This window comes from Zerene cesonia, chromosome 3 (assembly GCF_012273895.1).
Source record: "Zerene cesonia ecotype Mississippi chromosome 3, Zerene_cesonia_1.1, whole genome shotgun sequence".
NCBI lineage: Eukaryota > Metazoa > Arthropoda > Insecta > Lepidoptera > Pieridae > Zerene > Zerene cesonia.
Genome location: NC_052104.1, coordinates 8,342,773 through 8,358,137, shown reverse-complemented (window position 1 = coordinate 8,358,137; position 15,365 = coordinate 8,342,773). Strand labels below are relative to the sequence as shown.

The window sequence follows — 15,365 nt, the reverse complement described above, 5'->3', positions numbered from 1 at the left end:
GACAGATTCGAAATTCAAATGTAATATTTTTTTATAATTAAGTGTAACAGTATTTATGGCCAGACTAAGTATAGCCTAGTTTAAGGCACTATGTTTCTTATTTTTAATTTTTTTTTAATAATATTGATTAGTAGCTAGTAGTTTTCAACTAAACAAATGTTGGATTGACTATGTATTGCTTCAAAATGGCTAAATACCTATATAATATATGTAAATGCCCTAGAAAATAACCATTATCTATACACATAATATTCATGATTGAACATAAAGATATAATATATTATAATATTATTTAATACTCAATTTAATAAATTCCTGCTTACTAGATATTACAGAGTATTTTTGTCAGAGAAATACTCAAAATTAGATGTCTCTTCATAAGGAAGCTCACAAAAATTATCTCCATGGTAATTGAGTCAATTTTTAATGAAATGATGGATGAAAGAAAAAAATAAATATTAAAATATATTTTTTAAGGGCATTCAATGAAAATTAACATCATTTGTGAGATACATTTCAGAAGGAAGAATCAAATGATGTAATATAACTATCAAAATACTGTTACGTACTTTTAAATGTGATAATTAACTATGAAGGTTATCTGTATGTTAACAACTAGCGGCCGCTCCGGCTTCACCCGTGGTGCTATGTAGCATATGGCAATCAAATATCACGTATATACTTATTTAACAGTGAAAGAATTTTTGAAATTGTTTCAGTAGTTTCTGAGATTAGCGCGTTCAAACGAACACTTCAGTGTTATATCATAAACCATATATTTAAATATAATTACCGCTCGTCTCCAGCGCGTCGTCGAAATGATGCTTCTCCTTTATACTTCCACTCATGTTATCGTATTTCAGTTTATATTAGTATCAATGACTGTAATTTATATTGGCTCAAATAAATGATACGAATGAATGCCGTCGATTCAGCCGGGTCTTTAAATAGTTACTGATCATTTATTTGATACGAAGAACTGTGCACTATTGAAGACAGGCTTTATTGGAGTCAAGGAGGTAAAGTTTTATCCGTTCCTCGTGCTGAAAATAGAGACTCAGGTTACAAATTCAGCTTTACTGGAAAAAAAAATAACACCTTTAAAACACAAAATAACTAATCAATGATGTGTTAAATAATATTGTATTGATGTTTTTTACTAAAATAATATTAAACTCGAAAAGTAAAGCCCAAATTATACAACTCACCAATGTATTTCATTCACGAAATTAACGAAATACGAGCTTATTTATATTTTCAATGCCAATTGTTATCTGTCAATGTGCTTCCGGGTATTCGGTGTTGCTATAACTGGAATTTGGAAGATTCTGGTAAAGGTTAAGATGCAAATATTATTTAACAATATTAGTTTCTACCAAATACTTGGATAATATAGTTTAAAAAAAATTAGATATCTGTTATTTAGTCAGGTAACGATAAAATAATTTTAGGTAAAAATGCAAGTGAGTTCCTGAATTTTTTAAAATTCAAATTTAACTAAATCGAATTAATTAAAATCCGTTCAATCACTACAAGCAGGGATTGCAGTCCCGTAACACTGGGTCTGTCGTATCCCGCATGTTCAAATTGCGGATCCGCGGATCCCACAAATTAAAAATTAGCGCTAAAACTTTTTGACAAACAGCATGAGCGTGACGTTGAAGCGCCAAACAGCGCGTCGCGCCAGCTACTTCTAACACAATTATTATCTACTATATAAAAATAAGTCGGGTTTTCCTTCCTGACGCTATAACTCCAGAACGCACGAACCGATTTCCACGGGTTTGCATTCGTTGGAAAGGTCTCGGGCTCCTTGAGGTTTATAGCAAAGAAAATTGGCGTAACAGAGTTCGCCGAGCTTGCTAGTTAGTCATAAATCACAAAAGGCTAAATAAAAAAAAATATAGAACTCTTTTTAGGAGTAGAGACAAATTAACAAAAGGTTCAATCTATAAAATTATCATATATCTATACATAGCTATATTTAATTATTAGTACATAATGTTACAAATATATATAAAAGTTCATTCTACAACAAATCAATAAATTAAGGTACGATTTCTAAGATGCCTAATGGGATCCCATGGGTGTTTGTGTGATCTCGTATTACAATTCCGCGGGATTGAGTGAGCTGTGAAATTGCAACCGTTAAAAGGGGTATAACAAACTAGAATTTATTTTAAGTGGTGTTCACGTTTATTCATTTTTGATTAATAATTTATTATTTGCGATTGTTGTTATATTCACTTAGTTCACTTAGTTCTAGATTGAGTTAAGAGTTTCAAAGTAAGCGGCACTCAATTAATTAGCTTCCTTTTTACTCTGTAGTTTTTCATTTTCATAATGTTTATAGTTAACTAGCAAACCCCGCGAACTCCGTTTCGCCACCAGATGGCTTCGTTTTTCCCGCTTTTCTGTTGAAATTTTTCCGGAATTTTCTTTGCTATAAACCTCACGACGCCCAAGACCTTTCCAACGAATGCAAAACCGTGGAAATCGGTTCGTGCGTTCTGGAGTTATAGCGTCAGGAAGGAAAACCCGACTTATTTTTATATAGTAGATTTAATTTAAAACATTTAATATGAGTGGAGCAAGTTTATTTTTACAAGGATAGCATAATATGTACAATATTTTTCATTCACTAGATACTTAAAATGAAAAAGTAACTAGACCATTTCTGTTGTATCTATATTTTTTTTAATATATTCATTATATTTTTCTTTACTCCTCGTCAGTTCAAAATCCATAAGATATGGCCCATAAGGCATGCAAGTTATGTTAACTCCGTAATACTAGTTTAATAAAACATGAATATTACAATTAATCATATTTCTTACTTTTACATTTCATTGTCAATGCCCTAAATGCATTGCATCCCTATTTGACCTCATAGGTAATGAATATATTTAGTATTATCTTGTGTTTGATTTTACGTGAGTATTATACATTTAGAAATTAAAGACTTTTTTTCGTGGTAGTCTCCCCGTGACCACGCTCGCTGTAAAGTGTTTGAAACGTCGGGTTAATAATATAATGAATTAATCGCGATTAAGATCCGGTAAAAAGTCTTTAATTTCTAAATGGATATATTTGTCAGAATTGTAGTTAAGAAGTGTTATAAAATTAATTTCACCTCCGCACAACTCGCCAACAATATTTATGGTTTTAATTTGACTAGAGTCTATGATTAACAATGTCCTTGAAATTAATTTAAACATTTTACATTTAGATATAATAATTATTATTATGTTCTATATTACAATTATTCATTTTCATAATTAATTATCGTTCTATTTCATTATCATTCTTATTGATTGTGATTTATTGGTTTTAAGTTTAAATTATTGATATCTTATGTCATTTTATTATTATTTTTATACATTTGTTATTTTGGTCATTGTAATCTAAGAAATTATGTAATTATAGCGTGGCTTATCAATATAGTTTATTGATAAGCCACGCTTTGAATTTATATGCATTAAATTTTGAGGCAGTTCTCTTATATTTCTCTTATATTTTGGTATTTGGTGAAATATATTTATACAGTTAAAGAAAATTTTACTTTTTCCTTTAAGATTTTTTATCAGCTCGATAACATATTCATATTATCACTCGATAAGGTTTAATTTAATTCCTCCCTTACCCACATTATGGGGTGCAAGCTATTAATTAAAACCATAAACTGATGCCTGGCTTACTAAGAGTTTCTTAAAAACAAAACTTCCCGGAAATTTAGACGTTTCGCGGCGAGTCTAGTTATCCGTCTCCTACGACTGCAATAACATTAGCCATGCTCTTCCTGCAGCAGGAATAACAGGATACCTAAGCATTTATTTCTATAAATCTCCTCTTGATTTTGTTGAATTACTGCATATGGAAAGATGCATATGCCATCACGCTACCTCAGAAACCTTATCGTTATTCATTTTCCGAATTCCGATTTATGTGCAGTCTCCGAGACCAACTAAAAGTACTTGAACATACATGCTTATTAACAATTAAGTCCTTTTTTAAAACAATATACGTAATTCCTAGCAATGCTCATTTCGTCCGAGTATTATCGGCTACTGCTTTGGTTAAAATTACTGATGATATATAAAGTGGTATGGACGATAGAAGCATTAGTGGCTCAGTGGTGACGACCTTGAACTTAAATCGAAAATTGGGGAGTTCGAGACTAGGCGAGTTTGCGGGAATTAATAGATTCCTTAACTCAATAGATTTACAATTTATCTTCATATTATCCACTTCAACAATGCTCGAAACGGTAAAGGAAAATAGTCACGTGGGGAATTCGGCAAGTCCGAGAATCAAAAGCTCGGCGAGTCGATGATGATGGGTGAAAGACAGCTAGATTAAAACGAATTTATTAAGCTGCTACTTCGCTTCGGGTCTTTCAATTACTGACCTTACGTACGTTTTGTTAGGATAGTTAAGTTAGTCTGAATGAACAGGGAAAGGGGATTTAATTTTTAATGTTATAGCATTTAAATGCTTTTTAAATAAGAAATTGTTTTATAAAAAAATCTTAGGGAAAGGAGATCCATTTCCATTTCGGAATAAAATTTAACCCAAATCTGACACAATCTCTTTGCTTATTCCAGAGTAGCATTACCCCGCGGCGTCACTCGCGTGGTACCCGGGTAAAGCCTATGTGCTAAACCAGACTATGGACAATTCTCTGGACAATCTACAGACAATTACATACAGATCCGATCAGATGTTTTTGCGTGAAAGAGTAATTAACATAACATTCTTGCGAACTTTCGCGTTTGTAATATAATTAGGATTATGCCAATGTATGCTTATCCGATTTTAGGTATTTCAGTTGGATAAACTCGAATGTTTTCAAAATTTATACAAATACTAGCTTTCCGCCCGCGGGGTTGCTCGCGTGTACAACAACATTTTATTCTTCCTGTATTTTCTAAAAAGAGGGACTATAACCCTTTTCACTACTTTAGAGATGTATATCTCATTTAGAAATCTTTTTAATTTTAAACACTTTCTTATTTACCATTTTTAGTACATTTGACATATTTGCGAGCTTATTTTTTATGTCTCAGTTATAAGTTGGGATAGCACGTCCATAAAAAAAAAAATCATACATGATGTAGACTATAAATTGAACCCAATATAACTATATAACGTTAAATTTTGCACAGTGGTTTACGCGATTGATGCACATATAAAAAGATAAACAGAAAAAAATTACATACATTGTTTGCGGTCCATATTGCATAGCAATCAATTATTTAAAAAAAAAAATTACATGTACATAAATGGTCTGGTTACTGTTTTTTTATATGTATAGATAAGGTTAATATTTAGGTTATGCAAATAATATGATCATATCGACGGGATATTCACATATTCCATTTGCTGTAAAATCTCCTTTTATCATAACTCTCTCACATATCTCAAAAATAAAATAAACTATTTAAGTACTTACAGACTTAATCTGCGATGTGACAATGATTTATAATATAATTTTATAAATTCTTGTACATACATCTTACTTTAATTATTAATTTACTATGAAAGCTTTTAAAAGTTGTAATGCCTATCGTGATTAGAAAAGCTAAGATGCGACTGCACAGACAGGCGGTTTGCTTAGCTGCTAGACTCTAGAGCTTAGCGAATAGCTTAGTAATAATTCGTTTCACTTTATTTATATATTGACTATAGTTGCCTGATAGCTTCTAGTAGCGATATAATGCATTATTACTCTAAAATAATTATAAAAATTGATTATTCCGACATCCTTTATCTAAGAAAATAAAACTGCAATCAAATAAATAAAAAAAACATCTTACATGTGAATTAATGTTGACTTATTATCGTTATTAAATATTGTTAAATAATCTATCAATTGTCATGCAAAATTGTTGTCCTCAATCTAAGTAAGTCATTTTCACTTGGATCACACTTCAGGAGTTCACTTCACTAGCGCGTTAAAACCGACAATTCTACTGCGTTTCACGGCTGGAAATGATATTTGACGTATCCCTGCTTATATACTATCAAGTAAACAATGTCCCTTGAGTGGGGAGAGTCAATAAACCGCCCGTTTCGTTTAAATCAAATAGCGATATTACATTGTTTTAATGCTTAATATAATAGGAATAATAATTCATTCGCAGAAATGACCTTGAATATTATAAAACACGTTTTATCAACGAGGTACATATACATGAAGAATAATCTATCACTGGTGGCTTCGTTTAAATCAAATAGATATAATGATAATATTATATTGACAGAATAAATAACCCTGAATGCCATAATCAAATTTTATCAGCGAGCCATAAGTAAAATCTGCTTCCTAGTTACGGCGTTTACGAAACTTTTTATCCCCGTCTACCAAAATCACGTAGTGGGTCTACTTGTCTGCTCCTAACTTCGCTTGATTTATGCCGTCGAGATCTTCTCAAATGCCATCTCGATTCTCTGCCTTTGAGCAGCTTCAAAGTTTCACCATAAGTTTTATGTTCAGTTATCTGTGCTAAGAATATAAAGTTGAAAGGTTTGTTTGGAAGCGCGAATCCCAGGAACTATTGGAACTACAGGAATTATCTATCTCAAAAATTTTCTTTCCGGATAAGGAGGATATGTACGTGATCCCTGAGTACCATAGACTAAAACTCTACATCCAACTTTAAAAAAAGAAACCTTTTGAATAAGTACTTCGTTTGTTCACTACTACTGTGTACGCACTAATTAGTAAATGCTGTTTCTCAGTATCCTGCCAACCTCTTATTGCCAAACTTTGACCCAACCTCTTTAACGGTCCAGCTATTTAATTCGTGCAAAGAAGGTCTGCTCTCGCTTGGCTATTAATTGTATTATGTTTAATTGTATTATAGTATTACTACATATTTTATATTGTTCATAGTGGTATGTATTATAGTGGTATTGTTATCATTTTTTCTTTTTTCTGCTAGCTAGTAAACTTTAACTCTTTTCACTTACTGCTAATGTGCCTGGAGATTGTTTTGCAACAATAAGGTCGAACATGTGTACGTAGTTTATGTTTTAATTCCACTTTATATTGTATAAATTACCTAACTTTAACTATGTTGTACATTAAAGCTCGCGTTGAAGCATTATAAATAAACAAAAGAAATTATACCCAAATTATACATTAAAAAATTATAGCATCTCAATGCAACATATATTTGACAAAAATCGTGGTTGGGGTGGATACGCTCTGAAGTATGCAATTTTCGATATTAATAGATTCTCCGAAACTCAAAGCAATATAACAAATTCAAACATGGTCCAGTCCGTGATACTCATAAATGGTGTAAATAAACTAACCTTGTACTTTAAACGGGTAAGATTATGACAAATAGGACAATTCTAAATTCATAGTGAACTCAATTGGATCTCAGTTATTTCTGTAACTCAACGTCATACTGCTTGCAACACGAATCAATTGTAAGTAATCAATAAAATATAGGTTCTTGACATGCGAATTGTATTTGGTGTAATTTTATAAGTATTACTAAAAAGTATCAAATAAAACGGATTGTTCTAAGCTTTCTTCTGTTAAAATTTATTTAGATACATTTTTCACTATTTGAAAATTTATTCCGGAAGTGTTTTTTTAATAATAGCGAAGCACTTGATCACGAGCGTAATTTTTAAACACATAACCTAAAAGAGTAAGTAAAAAGTATTCATAAAATTATGTGAAATTGCGAACTTTTTCGAGCGCTTACATTGCAAGCATTGCCATATACGATAAATCTAAATAATGTGCTACGTAATTGTATAATCATAAATAGGCCTACGAAAAAGGTCCGCGATAGTATCTACGAAGTGTGTAGAATTCTGTTCGCTATTTTTAACTCACTTTAAAAATAATCAGTTATTTACTTTTTATTGTAGTCTTATTTTGTTTTTTCAGTAATGTTTTTGATTACTGCATATTTCAATACGATATGATATATTCGATTTGGTTTTAATGGTCCTTGTAGCGTATAGACCAAATCGCATTAAAAAATTGTAGGCTATTCGCAATATGGTTTCCAAACCCCAAAGATATATTACACAAATTGTTTTCGTACATTTTAAAGAAACTTATGTACTTTATTACTATGTGGGTATACTTATGTATGTACATCACATTGTGACTATTATAAAAATGGAAGACGAAACGAATAAGTGTGATGAATGATGTCAGAAGAAGAGATATTGGTATATCTCTTCTATGAAAATGTAGTAGGCATAGGAAACAACAAATAAAAATATGCAATTCCTGGTGAATATGGTAATTGATGTAGATTGTGTGATATATTGTCTCCAAAACTATAAGATTAGATTAAAATAATGAGTTTTGTATCAATAAAATTACCTTATACCTATTTGAAGTTGTTTTGTATGAAAAAAAGATAAGGTTTGTGTAATGCATGATATCTTTGTCATTCTTAACCTATTTATCTTTAAATAATTTAGTTAAAATATTGCTTTATTTGCAACCTTCTGATTACTATTAATCTTACTAAATTATTATTTTTATTATCCTTTCAAAATTGTCTATCTCTTTTCAATTCAATTAATACTTAAGAAGTTATGACAGTTATAAAATATTTCGCTATACAGAATCCCAGAGAAACGTCAGGCCAGTATTCCAGACCTCTAACCCAAAGGCCACTTGTCATCTCCAAACACAACCATATCGCTTTATGCCAACCGGGTTTTTGGGCATATAGTATGTAAATACTGTCTACGTATTTGTTATTTCTTCATATGATATGTATAATATTTTTTCATATGAGAGGTACAATACTAAATAATAAATTATTTGTAAAATAAAACATTTGACCCACTTCTTTAACTCTTTGACTTTTATCTATTCAATATATAGTAATATTATCATTTAATTAGGCGTCGTGACGTCGTTGTTGATTGATACACGATGGCCTATATGGTGAAGAGAATTTGCATATATTATGTACTCAGTCAAGAAATTTCGTTATGAAATAACTTAGTACCTATATAAAAAACATGTAAACTAACGAAAATGTATGAAGAGTACCGTTTCATGAAAATAAAATAATAGACTTAGAATTTTTAGAATAGAGATTTTATTTGTGGTAGTCGAGCACGCTTCGGCACGAATTGGGCCAGCTCGCACCGGGGAAGTACCACACCCCCACAGAAAACCGGCGTGAAATAGTGGCATGCCACTGTGTTTCGTACGGTGAGTGGGGGAGCCGGAGGCCCGTTTCCTTTTCCTCACCCATCCCAGTCCATTCCTTCTTTCCAGTCTTTAATCCTTTCCTTTTCTCTTATCCCATAAAAGCGGGCAGCGCATTCGTAGAGGACCTTTGCGAATGTTCATGGGCGGTGGTGATCGCTTACCATCAGGCGAACCACAAGCTCAGTTGCCCGCTATGATATAAAAAAAAAAAAAAAAAAAAAAAAGACAAAAAAAAAAAATCGGTAAAGTGCGAGTCGGACTCGAAATAAGCTTAAGAGCAACTTCAAAATTGGCAATTTATGATGAATGCGTAAACTCGATTTGTTTTTGTGTTTGTTGCCATTACTGCAAAAGAAATACGTTATCTCAGATAATTTCAAACATCTTACAATGGCGTTTCATTAGATACAGCCTGGTGACAGACGGATTGAAAGACAGACATACCGACATTGAAGCCTTAATAATACGTTATACCATTTTGCGTACGGTACGGTCTAAATGATCCAAGAATAATACACTATTTTGTACCATCAATAATTTGAATTAGTTTTTATCATTTACAATCAGGCGATTGTTCTATTATTTCTGTTTATTAATAGACATATATCCATATATAAATAATTTGTGTACTAAAAATAGAAGATATTATTATATGTGTATCCTTATAGATAACTAAAACTATACGCCTATTATAGTTTTTCCAACTTTTCTTATTACTGTGACTCCTCCCAGAAAATATGAAAACCCCGCCTTTCGCGAAAATGAAAAGGACAGAAAGTTAAGCTACACCGTTCACCCTTCAAGGGAGAAAGTCTAATACCGCTTCGGAGTTATGATATCCTGGTAAAATCTACGAAAATGGCGGATCCGTTGCTGGAAATGTTTTGCCAGGGGCAGCGTTTTTAATGCGTGCTACGAAACTTGTGATTATGAATTTTGTTTGTCATATATAATTAATTTGTATATATATATATATATATATATATATATATATATATATATATATATATATATATATATATATATATATATATTTTTAACTTGCCAGTAGAATTTTTGTAATGTTTTTCTTTTTTTATATGAAAATATATTATTAAGCTGATATATATATATATATATTAATTATTAATTAATAAGGTTAATCGTACGACGTGCTCATAATATTTTTACAATTGTTTTAAAGTAAATAATAGCTTTGTAATATTTTTCTTGTATTGTTGAGATATTCAAAAGTTTTAAGTTTAGTTAAGTTTCCAAAAAATATAGAAAAGGAATCGAGAAAATTCTACATTACAATAAATCCTGATTATCATATTTTATTATCTATATAATAAAAATATAAGGGCCTATCTATCTATATAATAAACTTTCCTGGTTAGGTGACTCGGAATCATCACACATGACTAGAAACACATTGATCAAATTATCAGTACCCAAACATCACACAACAGCCTTCAGAGGCAGCTTTCGTTACAGCGCTACGAAATGTTGGAACAATTTGCCTCCCCCCTTGCGGAATGTGAGAGCTGTTTCCACCTTTCGTCTCAAATATAACAATTTGTTTTACAACAACAAACTCAGCAGCTTTCTTTGCGTCTGTAACGAACCTTTCTGTAACTTTGTATAATGTATATATGTAGTTTAAGTATGTTCATATAAATTATTATATTTGTATTATCATATTGATATATTACATATATTATCTAATAATACTTACTGACTTATAATATTCATTTATTTCTTTATATTTTTTTGTTAAGTACATGCATTTTAAAAGTTGTGAAGTGGCTGCCAATCCAGATGTCGGAAGGGTGTCACTGAAATTAAATCAGTGTTGAGGTGTTCTGCCTCAAATATACTGAGTGGCATCCTTTTTTGGCGCATGCAACCACACGTATTATTCCTTGATTATGTTTTTGTTTTCTTTTTATTTTTATATTTTTATGTATATATGTATGTTTGTGTGTGTTAAAATAAATTGATCTTTCTTTTCTTTCTTTCTATTATTTTTATTACAATAAGAAATACAAACGTACTTAAGGAAAAGTGCGACTAATCACTAAAGTAAAATAAAAACAAAAAGTAATCTCATCTATAACTAACAAGCATAGCTACAATAAATATATAAAAGATCAGTCATATTATATGAAAACAAGGTTTTCCAACGTCACGAACATGTCACGTGGAAAATTTTCCCATCAATCCCCATTCAAACGGGTTTTCACGACACGCCAAGTACTAGGGAGCTATGACAGTTGAAGATATTAAATGGTATGTGATCTATGCCAAGAATGGTACATGAATCAAAGAAATTCTTTCTTACGATAATCCTATTGGATGCGCTATGTTAGAAATATTTAGCAGGCAGGTTAGTGTGGGGGATGGACACGCTTATTGAATTTTTTTATTTAATTGATCTTGAATGATCTACCCATTCTATAATAACACAATAGTTTGACAAACATATGTGGAACGTCCTATAGGGTTAAGAGAGATTAATAAAAACCTATTAACCGCTTAAAAATTTATCTGCATCTAAAACGATGTTATTTACCTATATCTTAATAAATTCTTAAGAATTATTTTCATTAATAATTTAATCCTTATAAAATCATTATATTATATAAGGGTTTGCTTTGTCATATCCAAATTTTATGCAATTACGTAAAATAACGAGGGTGTTAGAAAAATCAATAAATACGCGCTTGCGCGAAAACGCGCGCTATATTACTAAGGGGTTAACTTCTTTATAGAATCTGGTACCCTGGTACAACCGCCCACAATTCTGTAGTTTTCTTGCCCTCCTTCCTGGTTTTCCCGGGATGGTCCTATGATTTCCGTGGTGTAGGGCGGCGGATAACAACAATTTTCCGCCCAAACTGTAAGATGATATCGATAAAGAAATAAAATTTCCTGAGAATACGTTCCTATGTTAGTTTCTGCGCAACATGATTGCGCATAAGTAACGACAATATAAAAATGGCGGGAAAAGTATTTTGTCTACCTATAACTGTAGGGATAGAGCGTAGCGAGGTTATTTGTTCAACTATCTTTACTGCCATGTCTCGGTTTACAATAAAAATATTATTGATAAACAAAATTCAAAAAGACTCCTCTTAATATGTAAAAATGTTTTTTTTGTTCAGTAAAGTATTGTTGTATTCAATTAATTAATATTGCCAGTCGTACCTACCTACACCCCTATGAGTTTTAAGGATATTAGCAAGAAAGATAAATAGCTGATAATATCACGTTTTTATTTTCGTAAGAATATACTAACTATAAATAGAACCATCTAAAGATGAGATAAATAACTATTTTGTCCTCAAGATAATGTTATGAACTAATCAATTCAAAATGCATAGGTACGTTTAAATTTAATAAACGGTTTATAATCAATATTTTTATATGACATGTGTTTTCAATTTAAGTGTATAATTTCTTGCATTGGCATTAAAATACTGATTAATTCCAATAATTATAGACATGGCATAAATTTTTAAAACAAGCTACGTCTTACAATTTACGAAACATAACCTTTCCTTAGTAGTATATTTCACCACTTCACATTTGCCCGATAAATATCTAAAATTATTAGATAGATGGTGAAGCTAAAACTTAAACAAATTTTTGTTGTGGTAAATGTTTGTGTATGTGGTAGTTTTTGTATGTGGTAGTCGAGCACGCTTCGGCACGAATTGGGCTAGCTCGTACCGGGGAAGTACCACACCCCCACAGAAGACCGGCGTGAAATAGCATTCTGCTGTGTTTCGTTCGGTGAGTGGGGGAGCCGGAGGCCCATATCCTTTTCCTTACCCTTCCCAGTCCTTTCCTTTATTCCTATCGCCAATCCTTTCTTAATCCCTTCCCAAAAAGTCGGCAATCCATTTGTAGAGGCGTAGGGTCTGCAAAGGACCCTATGCCTCTACAAATGTTCATGGGCGGTGGTAGCGCTTACCATCAGGCGTCCCACCAGCTCCATTGCCGACTGTAACATAAAAAAAAAAGCTGAGCTGGAAGAAAAAACGTTTATAGACTAATTATTAACGATTTTTTATTATATTATTAACCGTTGTTACAAGAAAAATCATTTTCTTCATTGTATATAACATCTTCATAGCAGAGGTGGCTCAATGGGGAGGACCTCGGACTTCAAAATCGATAAGTCGGGGTTCAAGACCAGGCGAGCGAGCAAGAAATAAATTTATTTTTCAATTTATCTTCACCTGTGGATAAAAACACTACTGCTCGAAACGGTGAAGAAAAACATCGTAAAGAAACCGGCATGTCTATGAATAAAAAATTCGACGACGTGTGACATCTGCTAACCCGCACTTGGCCAGCGTGGGAAAATGGGAAGATCATAAAAATAATCCACAATTGGCTTCAACTTCACGCATCGAGGCCAGTTGTCAATAGTTATTTACTTCAACAGCCAATAATTCAAACTCACTGCAATTTCTTTGCTGCCATTTTCATGGGTGATTCTTCATTCGAATTCATTATTATGGCGTTAAATTCTATAGTTGATTAAGATCTATATGTCAGCCAGCCTTTTAGGCTGGTCAAGCTCTGGTCAAGTCCGAAGACGTTATTTTCAACTACGCTTGGGTACACTTGCTTTATGCCTTTGCTTGCTGAATCTTTATAAAAGGACCTTTCATAGCTATGGAACACGACGACATTGTATATGAATACATTTGTACCCATGTTTTGAAACTCATTTCACAAAAATATGGCTCAGCCATTTCTCGATAGCTACCCGACATTAATATTACCACCATAACCAAATTATTGCCTAATCAAACCTTGTATAGAGTTTCGAGCATTCACTCGGTCATTTTATTTCTTGAAACGTTTAAGAACTTGTTTTGATTTAATCACTCTATTCAATGTTTATTTATCAGTACGACTAGTACTTTTCAACCAGGCTGCAAGCCCTTACTCCTAAATCCCATTTTTAAATAAATTAGAACGCGACATGATCCAAGGTGGCATATTCATTTTTGCTTTCATCGAATTCACATCTATACTGCTTTAATGCTTGTTTCTGAGGACATGGACTGCCAGATCTATTTCTGTCACAAACAGTGGAAGTGTTCTTGCATCCCTGAAGGATCTCAATAATATAATTTTTCGAAACGAAACATCTTTTTTATATATATAAAATTCTCGTGTCACAGTTTTCGTTGCCATACTCCTCCGAAACGGCTTGACCGATTCCTCTGAAATTTGGTAAGCATATTGGGTAGGTCTGAGAATCGGCCAACATCTATTTTTTATCCCGATATTCCTACGGGATGCGGACTTACGCGGGTGAAACCGCGGGGCGCAGCTAGTAATATTATAATTTTTTCACATTTTGACAGTAAATACGTTTAGAAATTAACAACTGATTTAACTTAACGGATTTTAAATGCCATTTATCATTAGCTACATTATCCATACCGACATTTCAAACACTTAATAATTACGAGTGTGCTCACGGGTAATCTGACATGGCAAACGCCTTGGCGGTGACATAAAAATAAATACGAATTTCCATATTGCAGTGTGCGATGACTGATTATGTTGCCTGATAGTCGAGAACTTTCCCCTAGATAATTATCATTGTAATAGGACACATCTCAAGATCATACAAAAATACTATCTATAGCTTAAATTAACAAACAAAAATTACATAATAAACAATAGATAAATAAATTTTAATAAATAAATATATTTTAATTCATTATTGTAACAAGCCGACGCCACGGAAGAAGTATAAATGCACGAAAATTAATTTTCAATCCGGACCGGTAGTGCCTCAGATAAGTATTTTCAAACTAACTATCAAACAAACTGCTTAGCTGACTATTCCATTTCTTTATCTTAAGATGATGCCGTCATAGTCCTAAAAAATAAGGCTAAGTACTCTTATCACTATTGATATCTAAAATTTCTACGACTTTGGATAATAAAATAATTTCTTATCTGGAAAACAGTGCCGCAGTTAGCTTACATCATTTTCATACATACGGTCTGATGTATTAAGATTATATTTTAGATAAAAGAAAAACGTACGTAGAGACATGATGATGTACATGATATTACGACACAAATGCCGTGTTGATATTTAAGGTTTTTACAATTACAAAGCAATACAAATACTTACTCT

At 32.1% G+C, this 15,365-nt stretch overlaps 1 protein-coding gene across 2 annotated transcripts in view; it reads right to left on the bottom strand.

Annotated features, from left to right (window-relative positions):
• LOC119838642 (putative transporter svop-1) overlaps positions 1–5,973 on the bottom strand; it is an 18,589-nt gene extending 12,616 nt beyond the window's left edge. Inside the window, exons 1-3 of one of the 2 annotated variants that reach the window (XM_038364691.1) lie at positions 5,817–5,973; positions 1,209–1,328; positions 794–1,079 (exon numbers count right to left, since the gene is read on the bottom strand). In XM_038364691.1, the coding sequence (XP_038220619.1) occupies positions 794–848 (55 nt within the window). In that variant the 5' untranslated portion in view covers positions 849–1,079; positions 1,209–1,328; positions 5,817–5,973. The remainder of the gene's footprint in view (positions 1–793; positions 1,080–1,208; positions 1,329–5,816) is intronic. The other variant, XM_038364680.1, reaches the window with a different exon arrangement.
• Between the last annotated feature and the right edge of the window lie 9,392 nt (positions 5,974–15,365).